This window comes from Vulpes lagopus, chromosome 3, assembly GCF_018345385.1.
Source record: "Vulpes lagopus strain Blue_001 chromosome 3, ASM1834538v1, whole genome shotgun sequence".
In the NCBI taxonomy this organism is placed as follows: Eukaryota; Metazoa; Chordata; class Mammalia; order Carnivora; family Canidae; genus Vulpes; species Vulpes lagopus.
The window spans coordinates 85176952-85202210 of record NC_054826.1 but is presented as its reverse complement, the minus strand read 5'-3'; the positions used below and the strand labels follow the sequence as shown (position 1 = coordinate 85202210).

The following is a 25259-nucleotide window of genomic DNA, read 5'->3' as shown; positions in this document are numbered from 1 at the left end:
CTGCAAGCCCTGAAAGGCTCCCTTGTACAAGGCTGGCTTGTGGCCAGGATCCAGGAACTTGGATTTGGGGGAACCATCCACCACTCAAAAGGATGAAGGTGGTCTCCTATACCTAAACTGCTTGTGCAAATGATATGGTTCATACTAAAAACCTGCTTTCCTTACAGAAGTCTAGAATTTCAGTTTGTGCTAGGCGAAGTGGTCTATATAAACAGTCCCCAATAAAATCCCTGGGCAGTGAGTCTCTGATGAGCTTACTTGGTAGGCAGCATTTCACCTGCAGTGTCACAGCTTGCTGCTGCGGGATTTCAGTTCATCTGGGGTGAGTCCACCAGGAGAGCACCTGTGGGACCCTGCACCTGATTTCCCCTGGACTTTGCCCAGGTCCCCTCTCCCTTTGATATTGCTCTATGTCATTTCACTGTAATAAATCACAGCCATGACTATGACTCTGTGCTGGTGAATCATCACACCTGGGTGTGTAATTGGGGACCTTGATGCAGGAGATGGGAAGAGAAAGGTGAAAAGGATCGGTCAGAGCTGGACATATCGAGGTCAATTTCAATATGGGAAGACTGTCAAAATCCTTAATATGAAAATATAAGGAAGACTTTTTAAAAAGATAATGAAGTCAGTATCAAGCCATTTGACCCACTGATTCCCCTTTTACAGATTTACACTACAAAATGGCACACATACATAAAGATGCACATACCTGGCTGTACAATATAGCGCTGGATCAGGTCACAAAAGAGAACAGTCCTTTAATGGGAACTAGCTAAATAAGTGACAGTGTATCCACAAAATGGACCATCATGCAGCCATGAAACTATGTGAGCAAGTCCCAGTGTGCCAGTATCCCCAAAATGTGGTGAACAGGAAAAGTGGCACACAGGGCAGTGTATATGCAGGTACACCTCGGAGATACTGCAGGGTCAGTTTCCAAGGCACTTTCACAAAGTGGAGAATGCAGTAAAGCCATTCAGATAAATGTTTTGGTTTCCCAGTACATAATAAAGTTATGTTTACATTATACTGCAGTCTATTAAGTGTGCAATGGCATTATAGCTATAAAAAAGTATGTTCCTTAATTTAAAAATATGGCTATAAAATGCAAACCATCATCTAAGCTTTCAGCAGGTTGTAATCACTGATCACCGTAAAAGATTTGCACTAAAATCTTTAGGTTTTAAAAATAATAATAAAAAAGGAAAACCTATAACCTAAATGAAATGAAATTGAACACAGATTATCTCCAAAGTATTTAGGGCATGGCAGCATGGAAGGAGGCAAAATTTAAACAGCAGAAAGACACAGACAGAAATGGAAACCTTCTAGAGGGAAGCTGGTTCGGGGAGGAAGATGTGACTTTAGTTTTGAACTCCTAAGTCTGGAAGGGTTGGCAGGGCATCTGACAGCAGAGCCTTAGGTAAAAGCCGAAGTGTTCCCACATTGTGTACATACTCAAAAGGTCTAACGGTGATCAGTAAATGAAGACACAAAATAAAGAGAAAGTCAAAGACACAACTAGTAAAGACAAAAAGGAAATTAAGAAAGAGTAAAAAAAAAAAAATCAGAGGGCAGAGCTGTGGTGAGGGAATCAAGACGGCAGAACAGATGCGCCCCAGGGACAGTGGTCAGCCAAGGAGGAACGACGATGTCACAAGCCTGGACAGGACCTCAGAGGTTAAAAAAGGTTTTACTCTCTTGTGTTTTAAGATTAAGTGGTAAGGCAGAAAGGAGGGTACTCAGAATACTACAGAGCAAAGGATGAATGTGGAAGCAAGTTCCCACAGACCGGAAGGATGAGCTTTTTGGCACCAGTGGAATGAATGCTGACAAGCGGTTTATACACTTGTAACAACCAATGTGATTTGCTGCTAAGTAACTTCTTAACCGGCTAACTCAGTCACATGTTGAGAACTTTGGAAACCGCAACAGTCAGTGAAATAAATTGGGTATGAAAAAGCACATAGGACAGTTATATAGTGTACTTTGTTTTCCAAAAAGACTTCATATGGATAGAATTTGCCACCATTGTGGATGAAAACTTTAGAAATGTTAAGGGAAAAAAAAGGTGGTAGTTCTGTATCTTCATGATGCTTAATAAATCATGCAATAGAAAGTCAATAAACATAAGAGTGTCCACACTACTTTAAGCTTTTCTCCCATTTGCAGCTAGCTGCCCTTCCAGTGTTCAAAAGACCATGGTCTGGGGGAGGAAAAGATTGCAAATAACTTAGATCTTTTAAGTCAATTAGGGTATTGTACAAGCTAGACTTAAAAAGCACTATTTTCATGCATTACGGTTATTTTGTTAGTGATCAGTTCAAAAAACTGAAGAAAAGCTTAGCAGGATGGGTACTTCCTGCTGTGAATACTTACTTAATAAGTGAAATTTAAAGATGGAGCACAATGTCATTTTTTTAAAAATATTTATTTATTCATTTTAGAGAGAGACGGAGATGGAGACAGAGTCAGTGATTCGGGGGCGGGGGAGTGGAGCACAAGGGGAAGGGGGGGAGAGAGAGAGAGAGAGAGAGAGAGAGAGAGAGAGAGAGAGAGAATCCGAAGCAGATTTCTTACTGAGTGTGGGGCTCGATCCCATGACCCTGGGATCACGACATGAGCTGAAATCAAAAGTAGGATGTTTAACCAACTGAGCCACCCAGGCACCCCAGCAAAACGTCATTTTTGCTATTCAGTTCAATCTTTCTCCCTCTACACTTTCCTGCTTGTGAAAACAGACACAAACAAACACAAACAAACACAAACAAAACAACCAAAAAGGCTACTTGCCAAAAATATTTACTTTGGAAAAATGTGTCATCATATGTGATCCTCAGAACAGCAGCAAGCCCATGTGGGAGCCCTGGCTGTGCTTCCTGCCCTGAAGTGGCACTAGGTCTCCTGGACGTTCAGCAGGAAGTGACTGTCAGTATATTCTTGTTTTGACCCTGTAGCTGAGTGTGCTAATCCCAGAAATTATAAGCATCATCAGCATGCTTGTATCAGGATGCACAGGGATCTTAATCTATAAAAATTACTTTCTAAATCACATTCAGACAAGGCACCTTTGTGCAGGAAAGGCAGAACTAAGGAGTGTAAGCTGACCATCCCTTCTGCCCCCTGGCTAGAGCCAGGACTGGACTTCAGACACCCTTGTGGGCAGCCTTTTTTTTTTTTTTTTTTTTTAATCTTTGCAGAAAGTCCATCTACGACCTTGAGATGTTATTGTTGTTTGTAAGCAGACTCCACACCCAGGGTGGAGCCCAACATGGGGCTTGAACTCATGACCCTGAGATCAAGACCTGAGCTGAGATCAAGAGTCAGATGCTCAACCCACTGAGCACCCCAAGCGCCCCTAACCTTGAGATGTTTTTAACTCTAAGATACAGAAAATCATTTTGAATGTCTCACGGACTTCAAATTCAGTCTTCCTTTTTAAACCTACTACTATTGAAGGCTATTTCTTCTAAAATGGAATTTGCTCCATGCGGTGGTTGTCCCTCACTGCACAATGACATAAAAACCTAGATAAGAGTTACAACTAGAAACTAAGTAACAAAAACAGGGGACACACGAAAACTAAGGAGACTGGCTTAGGGCCCTGCTTCAAGGACTCCCACACTCCCTTCTCTGCCCACAAGTCTCCTGAGGGGGTTACAAAAAAAAAAAAAGCAACAACTCTTAGACATAAATTCAGGATTCAGTTTCACATATGTGGAAACCATGTATTTCTAAAGATTCTTATCACCACATGAAACTAAAACAAGTTCATTATTTCCCACTATGTACACTGAAAGTTCTGGGAATTGCAGTCACTGGGGCTCTTGGATCACAGGACCCTTAATTCTTCTCTTTCTCCATCTTGCCCCTAGATTTTGACCTTTCCCCCACTCAAATATGAAGCAGTATTCAAAAGGCAGAGGGAAAAGCTGAGACATTTACTTCTCAGGAATAGAGTCTAATTTAAAAAGAAAATAAAACATTTTTTATAGCAATGAATCCATTTGCCTTTGAAAATGTCTTATTATCTTCTCAGAACCACCAAAGTTGGCTTCCCTCCACCATACCCTGTTGCTTTCCATTCAGAACACATTCTCACCACTTTGTACTGTCACTATGATCTTGTCCTCCACTAGACTGAGTTCCAAGGTCTTTGTTTTTCTGTCAGCGACCACCATAGTGCTTATCACACAGTGCGTACTTTCCATATATTTACTGAATTTGATCGTCAACCCTCCCCAACAATGGATAATTACTATCCAATTGGATTTGCTCTAAATCCTGCCACAGATAAAAAGTGATTTTATAAAAATCAGTTACCGGGTTATAGAGGATATTCTGCAGGTTTTTTAAGGACAACATCACTCTTTTTCACCTTATTGTTGATTGAGGTCTCTCTTCTATGTATGATCTAAGATTTTAAGCAAGTTTCATTTAAAGACTTCCCAGATTGAAACTGAGGCTCTTGCCCTGTGTAAAAGAGAGAAAGAAAAATTAGTATGCATCATTTTTCATCATAATTGTTTTTAATTTAAATTACAAATTATTTGACTGATATTTACCAAATAACAGGATGCTATGACAATCAAAGATCTGACCCCAATTCTTACCTTGCATACTTGTACACTAAGTAATTTTGGACTATCAGTCCAGACTTAAAATATACATGAGAAGAGAAGAGGGTTCAAATAGGCTGCATAGGAAGATCCAGAGCTCACCTCCTCCCATGGATACAGCAAATCTACAACTACATATAAAATAACTTCTTTGAAAGGGGTACCTAGAAACTGGATGAACAGAACGTCCACAACAAGGCACAGCACTGAGAAAGAAGGGGCAGAAATACAGTCTCACACCCAGGCATGGGATTCCACAGTCCAGGCAGAGCTCAAAGGTATGGAAGTTTTCTCAGAGGAGTAAGAGATTCAAGCTCACATCAGGCCTTATATTCTGCACAGATGAGAGATGAGACAGCCCCCAAAACAAATGACTTTCAAAACCAACAGGGAATCAATCACCCGCAAAAACGACAGAACTGTAGGGAAGGGAAAACCCATTCTTAAAGGTAGCCCGTGTGCAGACTTGCTCAACCCTGAGACCAGCACAAAAATACCATACAAAAAGCAGAGACCAGAGGTGAAGGAGACCCCTTATAACCCTGGAGCATCTGCTGGAGAGGCAGGGGACAGCTGGGTTTCTGCCTGGGGACAAAGACACTGGTGGCAGCCATTTTTGCCATCTCATTCTGCCATACTGATTTGCCTCTAGACTGCTAATGTCAGGGGGTGCACAATGCTGAGAGCCCCACACAACCTTGTGCCTCTTCATGGCCTTGCAGCCAATAGGGCGATAACCCTGCCCACCAGAGCAGCCTGAAACACATGCAGCCAGGCCTAACAGCCAGCTGAGCAGGAGGAGGTCAGCCCTTCCCACCAGCACACCTACAGCCACAATCCTGCTACAACAGGATGGTGCATGCAGCCCACACCAGGGAGAACCCTGGAGCAACTGGCTCTGGTGGCCATGGGGGACTGTATTTCTGTGCCCCTCAGAACATCTACATAAAGCCACTCCTTCAAGACCAGGAGACATAGCTGAACTACTTAATATATAGAAACAGAGAGTTAAGCAAAATAAGGAGAGAAAAAAGTATGTTCCAAAAGAGAACAATTAAAAAAAAAGAAAAAAGAAAAAAAAATTTAAAAAGGGAGAAAAAAAAAACAAGACAAAACTTCAGAAAAATAACTTAAGAAAACACAGATAAGCAAACTATGCAATAAAGAGTTCAAAGTAAAGGGGAACTCTCTTGCACTGTTGGTGGGAATGTGAATTGGTATAGCCACTCTGGAAAACTGTGTGGAGGTTCCTCAAAGAGTTAAAAATAGAGGGGATCCCTGGGTGGCTCGGCGGTTTGGCACCTGCCTTTGGCCCAGGGCGCAATCCTGCAGTCCCAGGATAGAGTCCCGCGTCGGGTTCCCGGCATGGAGCCTGCTTCTCCCTCTGCCTGTTATCTCTGCCTCTCTCTCTATGTCTATCATGAATAAATAAATCTTAAAAAAAAAATAGAGCTACCCTAGGACCCAGCAATTGCACTACTGGGGATTTACCCCAAGATACAGATGTAGTGGAAAACCAAGACACCTGCACCCCAATGTTTATAGCAGCAATGTCCACAATAGCCGAACTGTGGAAGGAGCCTCGGTGTCCATGGAAAGATGAATGGATAAAGAAGATGTGGTCTATATATACAATGGAATATTACTCAGCCATTAGAAACGACAAATACCCACCATTTGCTTCAACATGGATGGAACTGGAGGGTATTATGCTGAGTGAAGTCAGTCAATCGGAGAAGGACAAACATTATATGGTCTCATTCATTTGGGGAATATAAAAAATAGTGAAAGGGATTAATGGGGAAAGGAGAGAAAATGAGTGGGAAATATCAGAGAGGGTGACAGAACACGAGAGACTCCTAACTCTGGGAAATGAACAAGGAGTAACGGAAGGGGAGGTGGGCAGGGGGATGGGGTGACTGGGTAACGGGTACTGAGGGGGGCACTTGACAGGATGAGCACTGGGTGTTATACTCTATGTTGGCAAATCGAACTCCAATAAAAAAAAAAAATACAAAAAAAAAAAAAAGTTCAAAGTAATAGTCAAAAAGACACTGACCAAACTAGAAAGAAGAAAGGAATGAACACAGTGAGAACTTCGTCACTCCATTGCTCTCTGGTCCCTGGGCCTCAGGAATCTCCCCTTCTAGTCAGGCCTGCCTCAGTTCACTTCAGGACCTCTCCTGCAGAAAACTGGCAGTGTGCAAACCCTGCTAACACCATTGCCCCACCACACCCCCAGAACCCCCATGTTGTAGATCCACACCCTCCAATGGGCTCCTAGATGGAGCCCATTCAAATCTGAGCCACAAACCTGGCAGTGTGCAAGCAGCTCTAACAGGCCAGCATGACTCCAAATGATTACTGCCCCAAGAAGAAAGGAATATAGCTACCACACCAGTCTTTTTTTTTTTTTTTAAGATTTTATTAATTTACTCATGAGAGACACAGAGAGAGAGAGAAATAGGCAGAGGGAGAAGTCCTCCTGCAGGGAGCCTGGTTTAGGGACTCAATATCAGGACCCCAGGATCATGCCCTGAGCCAAAGGCAGATGCTCAACCATGGAGCCACCCAGGTGTCCCACCACACACCAGTCTGACTGCTGACCCAGCGGAGGGTTGGAGGCAGATCTGCTCTGCCTCTGCAGGTCCCACCTACCAACTAATACTTCTCAGGAGATAACACAGAGTACCCTGAAGTTTGGAGCTACTACTTCCCTGAGAAATGCCTGCTCTGACTCAACTCAAGCCCACAGCAGCCCAAGACTGGTCTGCTAACACCATAAGGACCAAACTATGCACACAACAAGCAAAGAGAGCCCCTGCAGACAAATGGACTAAAGTCAAAAGTGGTTCATCCACAACAACAGGATGTATGCAACACATTAAGATACACCCCTGAAGAACCAGGTTCCAGTGAACAAGGAACACTGCATTGCAGGTCACTATAGGAACTCCTCTTCATAAAGCCAGGACTTTCAAGAAGAGACATAGGTGACTTTCCTAACAGACAGACACAGAGAGTTAGACAAAATGAGGAGACAAAGGAATATGTCTCAAACGAAATAGGACAAAACCACAGCAAGAGAGCTAAGCAAAATGGAGATAAGTAATATGCCTGATAGATAATTTAAAATAATGATAATAAAGTACTCAAAGTGGAGATTATCAGTGAGACCTTGAACAAAGATGAAAAAAAAAAAAAGAACCAATCAAAGATAAAGAACACAATAAATGAAATTAAAAATACACTAATGGGAAAAATAGCAGGGTACCAAAGCAGAAGAATGAATCAATGACCTGGAGGACAGAGTAATAGAAAGTAATCAAGCTGAGCAGCCGAGAGAAAAATATTATGTAAAATGAGAAGAGACTTAGGGAATTCATGGATGCCATCAAGTGCAACATTCACATTATAGAAACCCCAGAAGGAGAAGAAAGAAAATAGAGAGCAGAAAATTTATTTGAAGAAATAACAGCTGAAATCTTCCTAAATCTGGGCAAGGAAACAGACATCCAGGTCCAGGAAACATAGAGATCCCTCAACAAAATCAACCCAAAGTGCTCCACACTAAGACACATAGTAGTGAAAATGGCACAAAAGTAGTGATATTGAGAATGAGAGCATTTTATTTTTTTTTAATTTATTTATTTGACAGAAAGAGAGCAAGCACAAGCAGGGTGAGCAGCAGAGGGAGAAGCAGGCTCCCTGCTGACCCAGGACCCCAGGATTATGACCCAAGCCAAAGGCAGATACTTAACTGACTGAGCCACCCAGATGCCCCAATGAGAGCATTTTAAAAACGGCATGAGAAAGGAAACTCCATGAGGCTATCAGTTAATTCTTAAGCAGAAACCATGCAGGCCAGAAAAGAGTAGTATGATATATTTAAAATGCTGAAAGGAAAAAAATCTGTAGCCAATAATACTGTATCAAGTAAGGCTATAATTCAGAATAGAAGGAGAGATAAGAAGTTTCCTAGATAAACAAAAGCTAACCAAAAAAAAAAAAAAAAAAAAAACCCAGAAAAGTACAAAATTAGTAAAAGGAAGGAAATAAATATCAAAACAGAAATAAATGGAGACAAAAAATAGTAAAGATCAATGAAACAAGTTCTTTGAAGAAATAAACAAAATACTGTTTATCAATAAACTTTTAACCACACTCATCAAGAAAAAGGGACTAATAAATAGAATCAGAAATGAAAGAGGAGAAATTACAACTCATACCAAAGAAATATAAAGGCTCCTAAGAGACTACTATGAACAATTATATGCTAACAAATTGGACAACCTACAAGAAACGGATAAATTCTAAGAAACATACAACCTTTCAAAATTGAATTAGGAATAAATTAAAAACCCAGAGAAACCAATTACTAGTAATGAAATTAAATCAGTAATTAAAAAAAAAAACTCCTAATAAACAAAAGTCCAAGACTAGAAAGCTTTACAGGTAAATTCCACCAAACATTTTAAGAACTATTAATTCTTCTCAAGCTATTCCAAACAAACTGAAGAGGAAGGAACCCTTCTACTCCAAACTTATTCTACAAGGCCAACATTACCATGATACCAGAACTGTACAAAGACACTATCAAAAAAAATATATCTATATATGTGAAAGGCCAATATCCCTGATGAACACAGATGTAAAAATCCTCAACAAAATATTAACAAACCAAATTCAGCAATACATTAAAAGGATCATACATATGATCAAGTGGGATTTATTCCGGGGATGCAAGGTTGTTTCAATATCTGCAAATTATTTAATGTAAAGCACTATATTAACAAAACAAATGATGAAAATCATAGGAACATCCTGGTAGATGAAAAAAAAAAACCATTTGCTTAAATTCAATATCGACTTTTGATAACTAAACTCTCAACAAAAGGAGTACAGAGGGAAATACCTCAACATAATATGAGGCCACATATATGCCACAACTGACATCATACTCAGTAACGAAAAGCTGAAAGCTTTTCCTCTCAGATCAGGAGCAAGTCTGCCCACTTATGCCACTTATATTCAACACCGTATTGGAACCCCTGACCAGAGAAATTAGGCAAGAAAAAGAAATAAAAAGCATCCAAATTGGACAAGAAGCAAAACTGTTGCTATTTGCAGGAGACAAAACTATATATAAAAAAATCCCTAAACCCTCCACTATTCTAAACTATTAGAATAAATGAATTCAGTAAAGTTGCATGATACAAAATCAGTATATAGAAATCTGTTCCATTTCTATACATTAATAATGAACTCTCAGAAAAAGAAATTAACAATCCCATTTATCATCACATCAAGAAGAGTAAAGTACCTAGGAATAAATTTAATCAATGAGGTAAAAGATCTGTAGTCTCAAAACTGTAAGACAAAGAGACTGGGGCACCTTGGTGGCTCAGTGGTTGAGCATCTGCCTTTGGCTCAGGTCATGATCCCAGGGTCCTGGGATCCCTACATCAGGCTCCCCAGAGAGAGCCTGCTTCTCTCTCTGCCTACGCCTCTGCTGCTCTCCCTGGGTCTTTCATGAATAAATAAATAAAATCTTAAAAAAAAAAAAAACTTTAAGACATTGATCAAAGAAACTGAAGATGACACAAATAAATGAAAAGATCTACCATGTTTAGAGACCGGAAGAATCAGTATTGTCAAAATGTCCATACTACCCAAAGCAATATACAGATTCAATGCAATCCCTATCAAAGTACCGATGGCATTTTCTACATAAGTAGAAAGCAAATAACCCTAAAATCTGTATGGAACCACAAACAAAAAAGAACAAAAAGGGATCCCTGGGTGGCGCAGCGGTTTGGCGCCTGCCTTTGGCCCAGGGCGCGATCCTGGAGACCCGGGATCGAATCCCACGTCGGGCTTCCGGTGCATGGAGCCTGCTTCTCCCTCTGCCTGTGTCTCTGCTTCTCTCTCTCTCACTGTGTGCCTATCATAAATAAATAAAAAAAATTAAAAAAAAAAAAAAAGAACAAAAAACAGCCAAAGTAATTATGACAAAGAATAACAAAGCTGGAGGTATCATGCTCCCAGATTTCAAAGTACACTACAAGGTACAGTAATAAAAAAGAACAGATAACTAGATCAATAAACACACCAGAGAGCCCAAAAATAAACCCACACTTATGTGGTCAGTTTATGATAAAAGAGGCAAGAATGGGGAAAGCACAGTTTCTTTAATAAGTAATGTTGAAAAAACTGGACAGCTACATGCAGAAGAAAAACTGGGCCATTTTCTTATACCATATACAAAAATAAACTGAAAATGGATTAAAAACTTAAATAATTTTGATGGAATCTTGTCTCACATTTAGATCTTTCATCCATTTTGAGTTTATATTTGTGTATGGTGAAAGAGAGTGGTCTAGTTTCATTCTTCTGCATGTATGTGGATGTCCAATTTTCCCAGCACCATTTATTGAAGAGACTGTCTTTCTTCCAGTGGATAGTCTTTCCTCCTTTATCGAATATTAGATGACCATAAAGTTGAGGGTCCACTTCTGGATTCTCTATTCTGTTCCATTGAGATATGTGTCTGTTTTGATGACCACAGCTTTGTAGTACTACCTGAAATCTGGCATTGTGATGCCCCCAGCTATGGTTTTCTTTTTTAAAATTCCCCTGTGGGGTCTTTTCTGATTCCACACAAATCTTAAAATAATTTGTTCTAACTCCCTGAACTAACTCTGGGAAACGAACTAGGGGAGGGGGAAGGGAAGGAGGGCGAGGGGTGGGGGTGAATGGGTGATGGGCACTGAGGGGGGCACTTGATGGGATGAGCACTGGGTGTTATTCTGTACGTTGGCAAATTGAACACCAATAAAAAATAAATTTATTATTAAAAAAAACCTTAAGAGACTTGAAACATAAAACCCTTAAAAGAAAACATAGGCAGTAAGCTATCTGACATTAGTCTTGGCAGTATTTTTTTTTGGATCTGTCTCCTGAGGCAAAAGCAAAAATTAACAAATGGGCCTACAAGAAAATAAAAACCTTCTACACAGTGAAGGAAGCCATCCACAAAACAAAAAGGAAGCCTACTGAACGGGAGAAGATACTTGCCCAATAAAGGGTTTAACATCCAAAATACATTAAAAAACTCACCCAACTCAATATCAAAAAACAATCTGAGTAAAAAATTATCAGAACACCTGAACAGACTTTTTTCAAAGACATACAGATAAGTAACCAGCACATGAAAAGATGCTCGACATCACTAATCACCAGGAAAATGCAAATCAAACCCATAAGGAGAGATCTCCTCACACCCAACAGAATGGCTAAAATCAAGATGACGGAAATTACAAATGTTGACAAGGATGTGGTGAAAAGGGAGCAGCTGTGCACTGTTGGTGGGAATGCAAACTGGTGTAGTCACTGTGGGAAGCAGTATGAAGGGTTCTCAAAAAATTAAAAATAGAACTGCCATATGACCCAGCAACTGTACTTCTAAGTATTTATCCAAAGGATATAAACATATTGATCCAAATGGGCACTGCGTCCCGATGTTTATAGCAGCCATGTCCACAATAGCCAAAACATGGAAAGAGCACAGATGTCTATCGACAGATGAATAAAGACGTGGCATATATATACAATGGAGTATTACCCAATTCCACTTCTTGGTATTTACCCCCCAAAAATGAAAAGCACCAATTGGAAAAGACATATACAATCCTATGTTCATTGCAGCATTATTTACAATAGCTAAGATATGAAGGCAACCTAATATCCATCTTAGCTGAATTGATAAAAAAGATGTGGTTTATATATGAAATATATATGCAATATGACTCAGACATAAGAAATAATGAAATCCTGCCATTTGTGACAAACATGGATGGATCTAGAGGGTATTATGCTAAGTGAAAAAGTAACAAAATAGACCAACAGATACAGAGAACTGAGGATTACCAGAGGGATGGAGGAAAACAGGTGAAAGAAATGAACAGGTATGTTATTCCAGTTATAAAATAATATAAATATAAAATAAATAAATATAAAATAAATAAGAAAAGGAATATAATACAATAATCAGTAATATTGTAACAATTTGGTAAGGGGAAGTCACCAGCTACACCCAAGATCTGACGTTCACTACACAGTTCCTTGTACCCACTAACCTTTGTCCTGCATTTTTCCTGAAGCTCTTCTTTACAGCTTAGCCTTAACTCAGGTCAAAGACTCTATAGGCATAGTGTCCCTTGATGGAGACAGAAACGACTCCTCAAGCAAGAATGACTGCCCAGAGAAAGCGCTCTGGTGGCCCTAAACCCCTGACTCACGCTGTACAGATGGACCAGGGAGAGACCGCTGGAATAAACAATTACCTTTACCTCACCATAATACTAATGTAATACCAGGAGCACAAGCTTCATTTACGTAATAACCCATTCACTGGGCTTGAGGAGGCTCAGCCTTGAAAGTTAAGTCCCGCAATCTCATTATTTGATGAAAATAAAGTCTCCTTGGTGCCACACTTCACCTGGTGTAGTTTTTGTCTGTAACTCACCAAGGAGCAAAGTCATGTTGGTTCAGTTACAGTAACAGATGTTTACTGGAGATAGTCAATGATATGGTAACAACTTTGCAGGGGAGGCTAGTTAGACTTGTGATCACTTCAGAAGCAATGTTATATAAACTATATATAAATATTTGACTCACTGTTACACCTGAAATTAATACAATATTCTATGTCAATTATTCTTCAATCAAAAAGAAGAAACAAGTTTATCCCATCATGCAGGCAAGCTAACAGCAGGAGGAAAAAAGAAGGTAATTGTGATAAGCAAAATTAGCACTATCCTTTATTTTGACCACCCAAATCCTAAAGTGCTCAAACAGAACTAAAACAAATTAATAAATTTAGAACAATACATTCACAGAAAAACTATTAAGTTGTAATTTATTACTAAAAATAAAATAGCAAATTGTCCTGTACCAACTACCAATACTCATTTAACTCTTCTCATCTGTAAAATGAAAACAAGAATAGCATTCACCTCACAGGTTTGCTCTGATTAAAGGAATCAATAAAACAATGTAATAGTGTTTATAAGTTTTTGCTCTTATTTTAATAGAAGGCGTTGCTTTCTCCTCCAAGTTAAACAAGTCCAAAAAAAAAAAAAAAATCCAGGGGCGTCTAAGTGGCTTGGTCTGTTAAGCCTCTGACGTGGCTGGGGTCCTCCAGATCCGGGCTCCTGGCTCAGCAGAGTCTGCTTTTCCGTCTCCTTCTGTCCTTCTGTCCTTCCGTCCTTCTGACCCTCGCCTCCACCCCCTCATGCTCGTGCTCCTGCGCTCGCTCTCTCTCTCTCTATCTCTCTCGTTTAAATAAATAAATAAATAAACAAACAAACAAATAAATAGAATCTTTAAAAAGAAAAAAAGTCCAATACCTTGAATATCCATGATACAGCTTTTCCTTGTGGCTTTAAAAAAAAAAAATACTATGGGGGGGGGGATGTGCTGTGCATCAGCCGCAGTTTTAAAGGTAAAAGTACTCATCTGATAGGAGTCCCCACTAAATAGCTCCAGGGAGGCTTCAAGACGTCAAGCGCAACTAAAGGAGAAACGAAAGTAAGACTTCCTACGTTCTCTTGCACAGACTGTCACTGAACGGTACAGCGAACGCGCGGTTAAGCGCATCTACGCGCTTCTGCTGAGAACACAACGCCGCACCCCTCGCGGTCCACCACCTAAACGGGACCCCGATCCGTCCTAACTGAGACATTGGTCAAAGCCTCGAGACTTCCGTGAACTTCGGGAAGGACGAATCCGAGCACGAAGGAAGGACACGAAGACGCCGCGGCCGAGACGGCCGACCGGGGAGCGACCCCTCCGGGGGGCGTGGCCGGAAGCAGCCCCTCCCGGAAGCCCCGCAGCCACGCGCCCGCGGTTTACTCCCCCGCAGGAGGCCGTCGTCGCGTCCGCGCGCAGAGCGCCGAGGTCCCCACGCTTGGAACCTGTGACGCTGCAGTCAGGTGACTCGGCACCTCGGGGGCGGGGGGCTCCCGAGGCGGCTCCTCCGGGACCCCCAAGCCGCCCAGCGAGCCGCCGAGAGGACGGGCGGGACGCCCCCCGCAGTCCCACCTGCCAGACTCCGACTAGGACACGGCCACGTCCGCGGCCCCCCCGCCCTGGCGCGCCCACCGCAGGGCCGCCCGCCGCGAACTCACCCGGGCCTCGCGGGAAAGGCGCTCCGGGCGGCTACGGAGAGCGAGAGGAGTCAGGCCGCCTCCAGGCCCCGGTCCGCGCGCCCCGCAGCCGCCGTCCCGCAGCCGCGGCCCCGCCCGTGTCCTGTAGCGCTCGGGGCTCTGCGGGCGGGGGCAGGCGGCGGCCTCCGGGGGCGGGGCGCGCGGACGGGGGCGGGGCTGCACGCGGGGCATCCCCGAGCGCGCGCTCCTGCCTCCGCCCGGGCGTCGGGTGCGAGTGGACGCCAGCGGCCTGCCAAGGAGGGGTCGGCCCTGCGCCCCGCGTGTCTGCGAGCGAGCGGCTGCCCCGCACTCTGCTTGGATCACGGTCCGGACGGCGCTGCGCGGGAGGACCCGACCTGCGGACGCCCCGTCCTAGGATGGGGGCACCCGGGCTGTCGCCGAGTCGCGGGGGTGGGTTCGCCGCCCTCCGGGGCCGGGGCCCGAAGCCCAAACCGCCCAATGGCCGCGCGAAACTGGACTCGCAGCCGCAGTGAGGGACTCACCAGGTCCCGGCGAGGGAGGGGGTGAGTGACCCCGCCCCCGGGGAGGACGGCGGCTCGGGGCTCGGGTGGGGGGGACCGCAGCGGGGTAGGGGGGACCCGAGCGGGGTAGGGGGGACCCGAGCGGGGTGGGGGGGGGGGCCGAGCGGGGTAGGGGGGGGGCCGAGCGGGGTAGGGGGGGGTCGAGCGGGGTAGGAGGGACCCGAGCGCGGTAGGAGGGGACCCGAGCGCGGTAGGAGGGGACCCGAGCGCGGTAGGAGGGGACCCGAGCGCGGTAGGGGGGGACCCGAGCGCGGTAGGGGGGGGACCCGAGCGGGGTAGGGGCGGACCCGAGCGGGGTAGGACGGGACCCGAGCGGGGTAGGGGCGGACCCGAGCGGGGTAGGACGGGACCCGAGCGGGGTAGGGGCGGACCCGAGCGGGGTAGGGGCGGACCCGAGCGGGGTAGGGGCGGACCCGAGCGGGGTAGGACGGGACCCGAGCGGGGTAGGGGGCGGACCCGAGCGGGGTAGGACGGGACCCGAGCGGGGTAGGGGCGGACCCGAGCGGGGTAGGGGCGGACCCGAGCGGGGTAGGGGGGGACCCGAGCGGGGTAGGGGCGGACCCGAGCGGGGTAGGGGGGGACCCGAGCGGGGTAGGGGGCGGACCCGAGCGGGGTAGGACGGGACCCGAGCGGGGTAGGACGGGACCCGAGCGGGGTAGGGGCGGACCCGAGCGGGGTAGGGGCGGACCCGAGCGGGGTAGGACGGGACCCGAGCGGGGTAGGACGGGACCCGAGCGGGGTAGGACGGGACCCGAGCGGGGTAGGGGGCGGACCCGAGCGGGGTAGGGGGGGACCCGAGCGGGGTGGGGGGGGACCCGAGCGGGGTGGGGGGGGGACCCGAGCGCGGTGGGGGGGGGGCCCGAGCGCGGTGGGGGGGGGCCCGAGCGGGGTAGGCGGGGGCCCGAGCGGGGTAGGGGGGGACCCGAGCGCGGTGGGGGGGGACCCGAGCGCGGTGGGGGGGGACCCGAGCGGGGTAGGGGGGGACCCGAGCGGGGTAGGACGGGGACCCGAGCGGGGTAGGACGGGGCCCGAGCGGGGTAGGCGGGGGCCCGAGCGGGGTAGGGGGGGGGCCGAGCGGGGTAGGGGGGGGGGACCCGAGCGGGGTAGGGGGGGGGGACCCGAGCGGGGTGGGGGGGGCCCGAGCGGGGTAGGGGGGGGACCCGAGCGGGGTAGGGGGGGGGACCCGAGCGGGGTAGGGGGGGGGACCCGAGCGGGGTGGGGGGGGCCCGAGCGGGGTGGGGGGGACCCGAGCGGGGTAGGCGGGGGGCCGAGCGGGGTGGGGGGGGCCCGAGCGGGGTAGGGGGGGGACCCGAGCGGGGTAGGGGGGGACCCGAGCGGGGTAGGGGGGGGGACCCGAGCGGGGTGGGGGGGACCCGAGCGGGGTGGGGGGGGCCGAGCGGGGTGGGGGGGACCCGAGCGCGGTAGGGGGGACTGAGCGGACCGGCGTGGCGGGGTGACCCCCTTCTCAGGCAGGGGCCACCCTGACCGGCACCGTGCGGGAAGCCTGCGGGGCCGCCGGGCTCAGCGGCCGCCTTCCCTCGGTTTCCTGTTAAGCACCAGAAAGCTCCCGGGGCTGAAGCATATTTTGGGGCCGAGGATGGGACATGAAGCCGTGGCATTTGATGAGGTGACCTGCGGGGTAGGCAGATGGGGAATTCGACCTGGGACGGAGCCTAGGGGGAGTCAAAACACGTAAAATCGGTGAGAGGCTAAGAAGGGGCAGCCGTGGGGACCTTGTGGGACTGGTGTTCTGGAAGTCAAGGAAAGTGTTTAAGAAAGAACAGCCACTGGTGGCATGTGCTCCTGAGAACATAGAAGTGATCTGGCAACATGGGTGTCACCTTGACCGGCTCAAGTGGGCTGAGAAACGTGAGAACAAGCGGCAGAAATCACGAATATCAATAGTTTAAGACGTTTTGCTGTGAAGAACAGAGCAATTGTAGCTAAGAAAGCCGGAGAGTAAAAAAGATTTTGATTCGTTTCGTTTCTGTTTTTGTTCTTAAAATGAGGAGATACAGGGGCCTCTGGGTGGCTCAGTCAGGTCGCGACCGACGCTTGATTGGGGTTCGGGTCATCATCTCGGGGTGGGGGAAAGAGCCCGGCTCTCAGCCTGGAGTCCGCTTGCTCCTCGCCCTCCCCTGCGCCTCCCCCACTCTCCCACCCACCTTCCCCGCCTCGAAGTGCTCATGTGCTCTCTCTCCTGCTCCCTCTCAGTTTTTTGTTTAAAAAGATCGATACTACAGTGGTGCCTTGCAGACTTGAACAAGTAAGCCTCAGTGCCAACTACATTACACGGTGACCTGTTACATGCTGCATATTTAAAATTATGAAAACAAAAAATTCACAAAACAATACTCTTGTTATGCAAAGCATTCTAATTTTTCATTTAAAAAATGCTGCTTACAACCCACTAAAAATATTTCCAAGACCCATTAATGGGTTGTAAACTGAGGTTTGAAAAACATTTTCAGGGGTGTATTAGAGCTGGCTCACACTAGCTTGCAAGAGCCAGTTTTGCCCATCTTCCATGTTAGTACCTTGAAATTCGCCAGGAATGAAAGTATATACACCACAGGCATAGACAACCGCTACGACCTAGCGCCTCACCTACCACCACCCCCTTGACCCCAAAGCTGAATGTTAAACATTTTTTAGCACCACACTACTGACCCTACTCATATGATCCAGTAGAACAGAGAATGCTAATAATGTAAGAGAAAGGGGATGGTTACAAGAGTGGCTCTTGAGATGATTTTGCCCAAAAGTCACAGAAATAGACATTCAGAATATCAGTTCAAAACAATAACATAGATGTTACAAATTATTTGCAGACAGTTCCCTTAGATTTCCTAAGCTGAAGGGATCATTTCTAGTTGGATCAATTTCTTTTTTTCATCTCTTCATTGTTCTTTCCTTACCCAAGAAAACATATTTATATAGTACAGTGTGGCTGCAAATTTAGAAATAGCATGATATAAAGTGTCTTATAAGCAAAATGTGAAATAATGTATATTGCCCCAGTTGTTTAAAAAGTAGTAAAAAATGATTTTAGATATATGAATTGAAACTGTGTGCTCTTGGGCAGCCCCGGTGGTGCAGCGGTTTAGCACTGCCTGCAGCCAGGAGTGTGATCCTGGAGACTCAGGATCGAGTCCCACCTCGGGCTCCCTGCATGGAGCCTGCTTCTCCCTCTGCCCGTGTCTATGCATCTCTCTCTCTCTCTCTGTGTGTCTCTCATGAATAAATAAATAAAATCTTTAAAAAAAAAAAACTGTGTGCTCTTGCTTCTTGGTAGGATTAACACCTTAAAAAGAAATACCTGCCATAGTTTGTTAATAATGTGAATCCTGTTTAAAGGTAGGAAGTAATTCTGGTGGTGATTTTGCTTGTTATGGTGTTGAGGTGTTTTTGTTGCTGTAATTAAAAATTTATTACCTTCAAGCATTGATTGAATGGTGATGCCAGTGCTGGGAAAATATGCCCCAAATCAATAATTTTGGAATACAAGCTAAATGTGCTAAAATACTGTAAAGAACTTTAAATAACTGCTCTGATACATCATGCTGTGAATTTAGAAGTCAAAACTCTAGAAACTTTAGCAATAATCATGATATATTAAAAAGCAATATTTAAAAATCTGCCAAATTGGGATCCCTGGGTGGCGCAGCGGTTTAGCGCCTGCCTTTGGCCCAGGGCACGATCCTGGAGACCCAGGATCGAATCCCACGTCAGGCTCCCGGTGCATGGAGCCTGCTTCTCCCTCTGCCTATGTCTCTGCCTCTCTCTCTCTCTCTGTGTGACTATCATAAATAAATAAAAATAAATAAATAAATAAATAAATAAATAAATAAATATCTGCCAAATTGTTACAGATTTATGAGTTCTGAGAATATACACTCACTTTTCATTTAGTCTCATGAGAAAATTAGTCTTGTATTGTTCAGATTTTAAATTATGCAGCCTTTAGGGCTGCATTATTTCAATTTTTTAAATTTCAATTATTATTTAAGTAATCTCTACCCAACTCAGGGCTCAAACTCATCATCCCGAGATCAAGAGTTGTATGCTCTACAGACCGAGCCAGCCAGGTGCCCCAGGAGTGCATTCTTCATGAAACCGTGGCACTTATATTTCTTAGACATAGGTCTACTTCCCAGGAAGAATTCATGATTGGTGTCATCAACCTCTTCTGACTATCCTCCCCTCTGTAAATGGACTCATTTCTTCTTTAAATCCCCTTGCTTTCAACTAATCTCTCTCTTACCCCAATACTGGCACCACCCATGGGCACTCAGCCTTTCTTTCAACCTTCAGATACCCTGTGTTCGGATTCAGCAGACTTACCTCTTATGTTCTACAGGATCATGTCTCTAATCTAGTCTTTTTAGGTGTGAGAAACAAGCTTCTAGAACTATGGTTTTGTCATAAAATGAAAGAATCTTGAAGAAGTGAAAGATCTTCAGAGGATTGTAAATTACATTAATTCATCCCAGTGGCTCAAAGAATATGAGATGCTGTCCTATTTTTAAAATACTTTTTCTTGGGATCCCTGGGTGGTGCAGCGGTTTGGCGCCTGCCTTTGGCCCAGGGCACGATCCTGGAGATCCGGGATCGAATCCCACGTCGGCTTCGGTGCATGGAGCCTGCTTCTCCCTCTCCCCTGTGTCTCTGCCTCTCTCTCTTTCTGGGTTCTCCTAAATTAAATAAATAAAATATTTAAAAAAAAACCCCCAATAAAACCAAACATAATTCCCTTTTTGCTTTTTCTTTATTAAAAAATTTTGGGGGAGAAAAAGTTAAATATTTGTTGTAATGATATTATTGCAAAACAAAATGAAGGTTTATATGCAGTTACTTTCTGTCTTTAAGCTATGTCTCACAAGAGATACACAATAATATTTCTGTGTTTTAAAGTAATTTGAGAGACACCTGGGTGGCTCAGTGCTTGAGCATCTGCCTTTGGCTCAGGTCGTGATCCCAGGATCCTGGGATTGAGTCCTGCACTGGGCTCCCTGCAGGGAGCCTGCTTCTCCCTCTGCCTATGTCTGTGTGTCTCTGTGTCTCTCATGAATAAATAATCTTTAAAAATATCTTTAAAAATAAATCTTTAAAAATATCTTTAAAAATATCTTTATTTTTATAAAAATCTTTAAAAATATCTTTAAAAAATAATTAAAAATTAAATAAAGTTTAAAAGAAATATACATTTGGTCTTTGTCCCCTTTCTGACACAAAGCTCCTTGGAATTTCCTAAGTGATGAGAGCTGTAAAGGTACATTTTGTAATGTTTATGAGATGACTTTTGGACCGATCTAAGGATGGAGGCTGATTGCCAGTGGAGGCAACCCAACCATGTGATTACAGAGTTGTGACTTTCAATCTCATCCCAACCTCTGGGGAAAGGAGAGGACCTGGAGATTGAGTTCAATCATCAATGGCCAATGATTTAATCAACACTGCCTCTGCAATGAAGTCTCCATAAAAATCCTAAAGAATGGGGTTGAGGAGCTTCCAGTTTGATGAACTTCTGGAGATTTGGAAATAATGGCAAGCTCCAAAAAGACATGGAAGCGCCATACCCTTTCTCCATACCTTGCCCTGCATCTCTTCCATCTCCTGTTCCTGAGTTCTATCTCTGTTTATAATAAACTGGTAGGCTAGTGAGTAAAATGTTTATCTGAGTTGTGAGCTGCTGTAGCTACTGTGAGCAACTGAATCCAAGGAGGTGTCCTAGGAATCTTTAATCTATAGTGGCTCCTTCAGGAGCACAAGAGCAACTGGCATTTGAGGTGTGGCGGGGGTGGTCTTGTAGGACTGAGCCATTAAGGAATCTGATACTATCTCTGGGTAAATATGTCATAATTGGTGGGATGCCTGGGTGGCTCAGCAGTTGAGCATTTGCCTTCAGCCCAGGCCATGATACCGGAGTCCTGGGATCAAGTCCCACATCGGGCTCCCTGCATGAAGCCTGCCTATGTCTCTGCTTCTCTCTCTCTCTCCTCTCTCTGGATCTCTCATGAATAAATAAATAAAATCTTAAAAAAAAAGATATCTCATAATTGGGTTGAATTGTAGGACACTCAGCTGGTGTTGGAGAATTGCTTCTTGGTGTGGAAAAACACCCCCTTCCCCCAACACACACAAACATTGGAATTTGGATACAGAATCCTTTAGTACTTGTTCAACCTGTGGACATTTGGATTGTTTCACATCTTTTCTGTCATAAATAATGCTTCAGTGTATAGCCTTGTGCACATCTTTTTGTATATTTGTATACCGTCTCTCTGGGAAAGATTCCTAGAAGTGGACTTTTAGTGTCAAAAGTTAAGCGCTATGTAATTTTGCTAGATAGGAGCCAAAGTACTTTTTAAAAAAAGATTTTATTTATTTATTCAAGAGAGACACAGAGAAAGGTAGAGACATAGGCAAAGGGAGAAGCAGGCTTCCTGCAGGGAAGATCCCAGGATCCCGGGATCACAACCTGAGCCAAAGGCAGACACTTAACCATTGAGCCCCCAGGTGCCCCATGAGCTAAAGTACTTTTTGAGAATTCATTCGATCTTTTGTTTCTACTCCACCTTCGGGGAAGGTCCAGGCTACTCTGATGGAAAAGGGGTGCTGGAGATGAGGCCTGCGAGGCTCTACTGGAAAACCTGTCACCTGAGAGGGTGCAAGAACTAAAACCAAAGGAGTGAGCAGGACCAGAAATCACATGGAAGGCCAACGTCAAGAAGCCAGGAAGGAAAGCTAGGGGATTTCAAATAGGGGCCAGGAGGAAATATGGAAGCTTCCGCCTAGGAAGTTTGGGAATAATAAATGCAAATGGGTTTGAAGCAAAGTGGGAAAGTCCAAGGTAAATAGCCCAGAACAGTACTACTCTTCTACACTCTTTTCTTGTCTGGTTGGCAAGGAATCATTGCATATGTTTATACAAGGGCAACTAGCTGAAGTAAGATATGGTCGCTGAAACACAGTTTATACTTTATATGCCGAACTGGCATGATGCTGCATCTCCAGGGTAAAGGGATAAGGATGGGCTGAAGACCACCTTTTTCTAATTTGCACAAAAGTTGCCATATGTCCTAACCATACCTTGTTAAGATTGGCTGGGTTTAAGGGTGATGCAGAATGGGCAACAATCATCCAAAACCTCCTTTCACCTTAGTGGTTATATTCACTTTTATTCTCTATAATTTAGCTATATTTTAAGCTATAATATTATACTCTAAAACTACCTCTAATAGGAAAGCGAGGCTAAATGTTATGGTCTCTTGCATTTCAGCCATAGTAAGGAGTTGTTTATTTTAATAAAATAATTTATTTTAATAAATTTTTTTAAATGAAAATGGATATTAGGTAAAACTGATTGCCAACTGGTGAAACCTGTGTCATGTGAGGTTGATGACTTTTGTTAATTTGCAGATGGGAAAATGAGGAAAACAGCAAATTATACATTACCTGGAGATGTTCTAGAGCTTTATTTATGAGCTTTGAGCTTTAAGTTGAAAAAGACAGGGAACTCAGTGCTGGCTTGACCATATGCTGGTTTAAGTAAATGGTCTGTAAATATTTCTGCTCACATAACCTCTAATAGAATTTTGAAAAACTATGTAACCTTTCCTCTAACATGGTACTGGAAGTCCTTGCTAATGCAGTAAGACAAGACAAGAAAAAAGAAAAGAAAAAAGGTGTACAGATCGGGAAAGAGACATAAAACTGTCTTTGTTCACAGATGACATGATCATCTGTGTGGAAAATCTGAAAGAATCAACCAAAAAACTACTGGAACTAATAAGTGATTATTGCAAGATTGCAGGATACAAGGTTAATGTACAAAATTCAATTGCTTTCTTATATACCAACAATGAATAAGTGGAGGGTTTTTAAAAAGGTTTTATTTATCCATTCATGAAATGGCAGAGACATAGGTAGAGTGAGAAGCAGGCTCCCTGCAGGGAGCCTGATGTGGAACTCAGTCCCAGGACCCCAGGATCATGACCTGAGCTAAAGGCAGACACTCAACCACTGAGCCACCCAGGGATCCCCCTGGAGTTTTAAATTAAAAACATAATACCATTTATATTAGCATCCCCCAAAATGAAATACCCAGGTATAAATCTAACAAAACACATAGGAGATAAACTAAAAAACTCTGATGAATGAAACCAAATAAATGGAGATATATTCAATGTTCATGGGTAAGAAGACTTGTTATTATCAAGATATAGATTCAATGTAACCTCAATCAAAATCCTAGCAAGCTATTCTATGGATATTGACAAAATGATTCTAAAGTTTGTATGGAGAAGCAAAAGACCCAGAATAGCCAACACAATATTGAAGGAGATGAACAAAGTTGGAAGACAGTAACAGACTTTGAGATTTACTATAAAGTTATAGTAATCAAGTGTGGTAATGGTGAAAGAATAGACAAATAGATTAAAGGAAAAGAATAAAGAGCCCAGAAGCAGATTCACATAAATCTACTTTGTCAGAGGCAAGCAGCCTCTGACAAAGGAGCAAAGGCAATAAAATGGAGCAAATATAGTTTTTTTTTTCAACAAATGGTGCTGGAACAACTGAACATTCATATGCAAAAAAATGAATCTAGACACAGACCTTACACCATTCACAAAAATTAACTCAAAATAGATCATAGACCTAAATGTAAAAAGCAAACCTCGAAAACTCCTTGAAAATAACAAAGGAGAAAACCTAGATGATCTTGGGTATGGTGATGCCTTTTTAGGTACAATACTGAAGACACAGTCCATGAGAGAAATGACAAGCTGGACTTCATTAAAAATAAAAACTTCTGGTGGTGAAAGACAATGTCAAGAAAATGAGAGGACAAGGCATGGACTGGGAGAAAATACTTGCAAAGCACACTTCTGATAAAGGATGTCATCTAAAATATACAAAGCTCTCTTAAAACTCAACAGTAAAAACACAACCCAATTTAAAAATGGGCCAAAGACCTTAACAGACACCTCACTAAAGGAGATACACTAATGGCAAATAAGCATACGAAGCATCGCCTGCCATTAGAGAAATGCAAATTAAAACTACAGTGAAATAACACCACATACCTATTAGAATTGCCAAGATCCACAACACCAAAATTCTAGTGAGGATGTGGAGTGGTGGAAACTCTCATCCATTGCTGGTGGGAATGCAAATGGTACAGCTTCTTTGGAGGACTGTTTGGCAGTTTCTTACAAAGCTCAACACACACTCTTACCATATGATCCAGCAATCACAGTCCCCGGCATTTACCCAAAGGAACTGAGAGCTTATGTCCATACAAAAACCTGCATAAACAGATGTTTATAGCAACTTTATTCATAATTGCCAAAACTTGGAAGCAACCAAGATGTCCTTCAGTAGGTGAATGGTTTAAAAACTGTGCTCCATTCAGATAATCAGTGCTAAAAACAAATAAGTTATCAGGTTATGAAAAGACATGAAGAAACTTTAATAGCACATTTTTAAGTGAAAGAAGGCTGAAAAAGCTACATACTGTATGATTCCAACTATATTACATTCTGGAAAACATAAAACTACAGTGACAATAAAATGGTAAGAGGTAGCTAGAGGTCAAAGATAGGCGGGGATTGAGGGGTTGGGGAGGGACGAACAGGTAGAGCATAGAGGATGTTTAGAGCAGGGGAAAATACTCTGTATAATACTATAATCTTGCATATATGTCATTACACATTTGTCCAAACCCATTGAATGTACAATACTACGGATTCTGGGTGATTGTGATGTGTCAGTGTTCCTTAGCAAAAGATGTACCATTCTGGTGAGTGATGTTGGTAATGGGGGAAGCTGTGTTATGTATGGGCAGGGCAGAGTAGAATGTGTGAGAAATCTCTGTACCT

The 25259-nt window shown here is 44.0% G+C and overlaps 2 protein-coding genes across 4 annotated transcripts in view; one reads left to right on the top strand and one right to left on the bottom strand.

Annotated features, from left to right (window-relative positions):
- LGALS8 (galectin 8) overlaps window positions 1–14961 on the bottom strand; it is a 29937-nt gene extending 14976 nt beyond the window's left edge. Inside the window, exons 1-2 of one of the 3 annotated variants that reach the window (XM_041748853.1) lie at window positions 14816–14961; window positions 4330–4479 (exon numbers count right to left, since the gene is read on the bottom strand). In XM_041748853.1, coding sequence (XP_041604787.1) covers window positions 4330–4371 — 42 coding nt within the window. In that variant the 5' untranslated portion in view covers window positions 4372–4479; window positions 14816–14961. Of the gene's footprint in view, window positions 1–4329; window positions 4480–14035; window positions 14775–14815 lie in introns of those variants that run through there. The other 2 variants (XM_041748851.1, XM_041748852.1) reach the window with 2 other exon arrangements.
- Window positions 11932–25259, top strand: part of LOC121487035 (translation initiation factor IF-2-like) — a 38141-nt gene continuing 24813 nt past the window's right edge. Inside the window, exons 1-2 of the mRNA XM_041748501.1 lie at window positions 11932–12029; window positions 14367–15357. Of these exons, the coding sequence (XP_041604435.1) occupies window positions 11932–12029; window positions 14367–15327 (1059 nt within the window). The 3' untranslated portion in view covers window positions 15328–15357. The remainder of the gene's footprint in view (window positions 12030–14366; window positions 15358–25259) is intronic.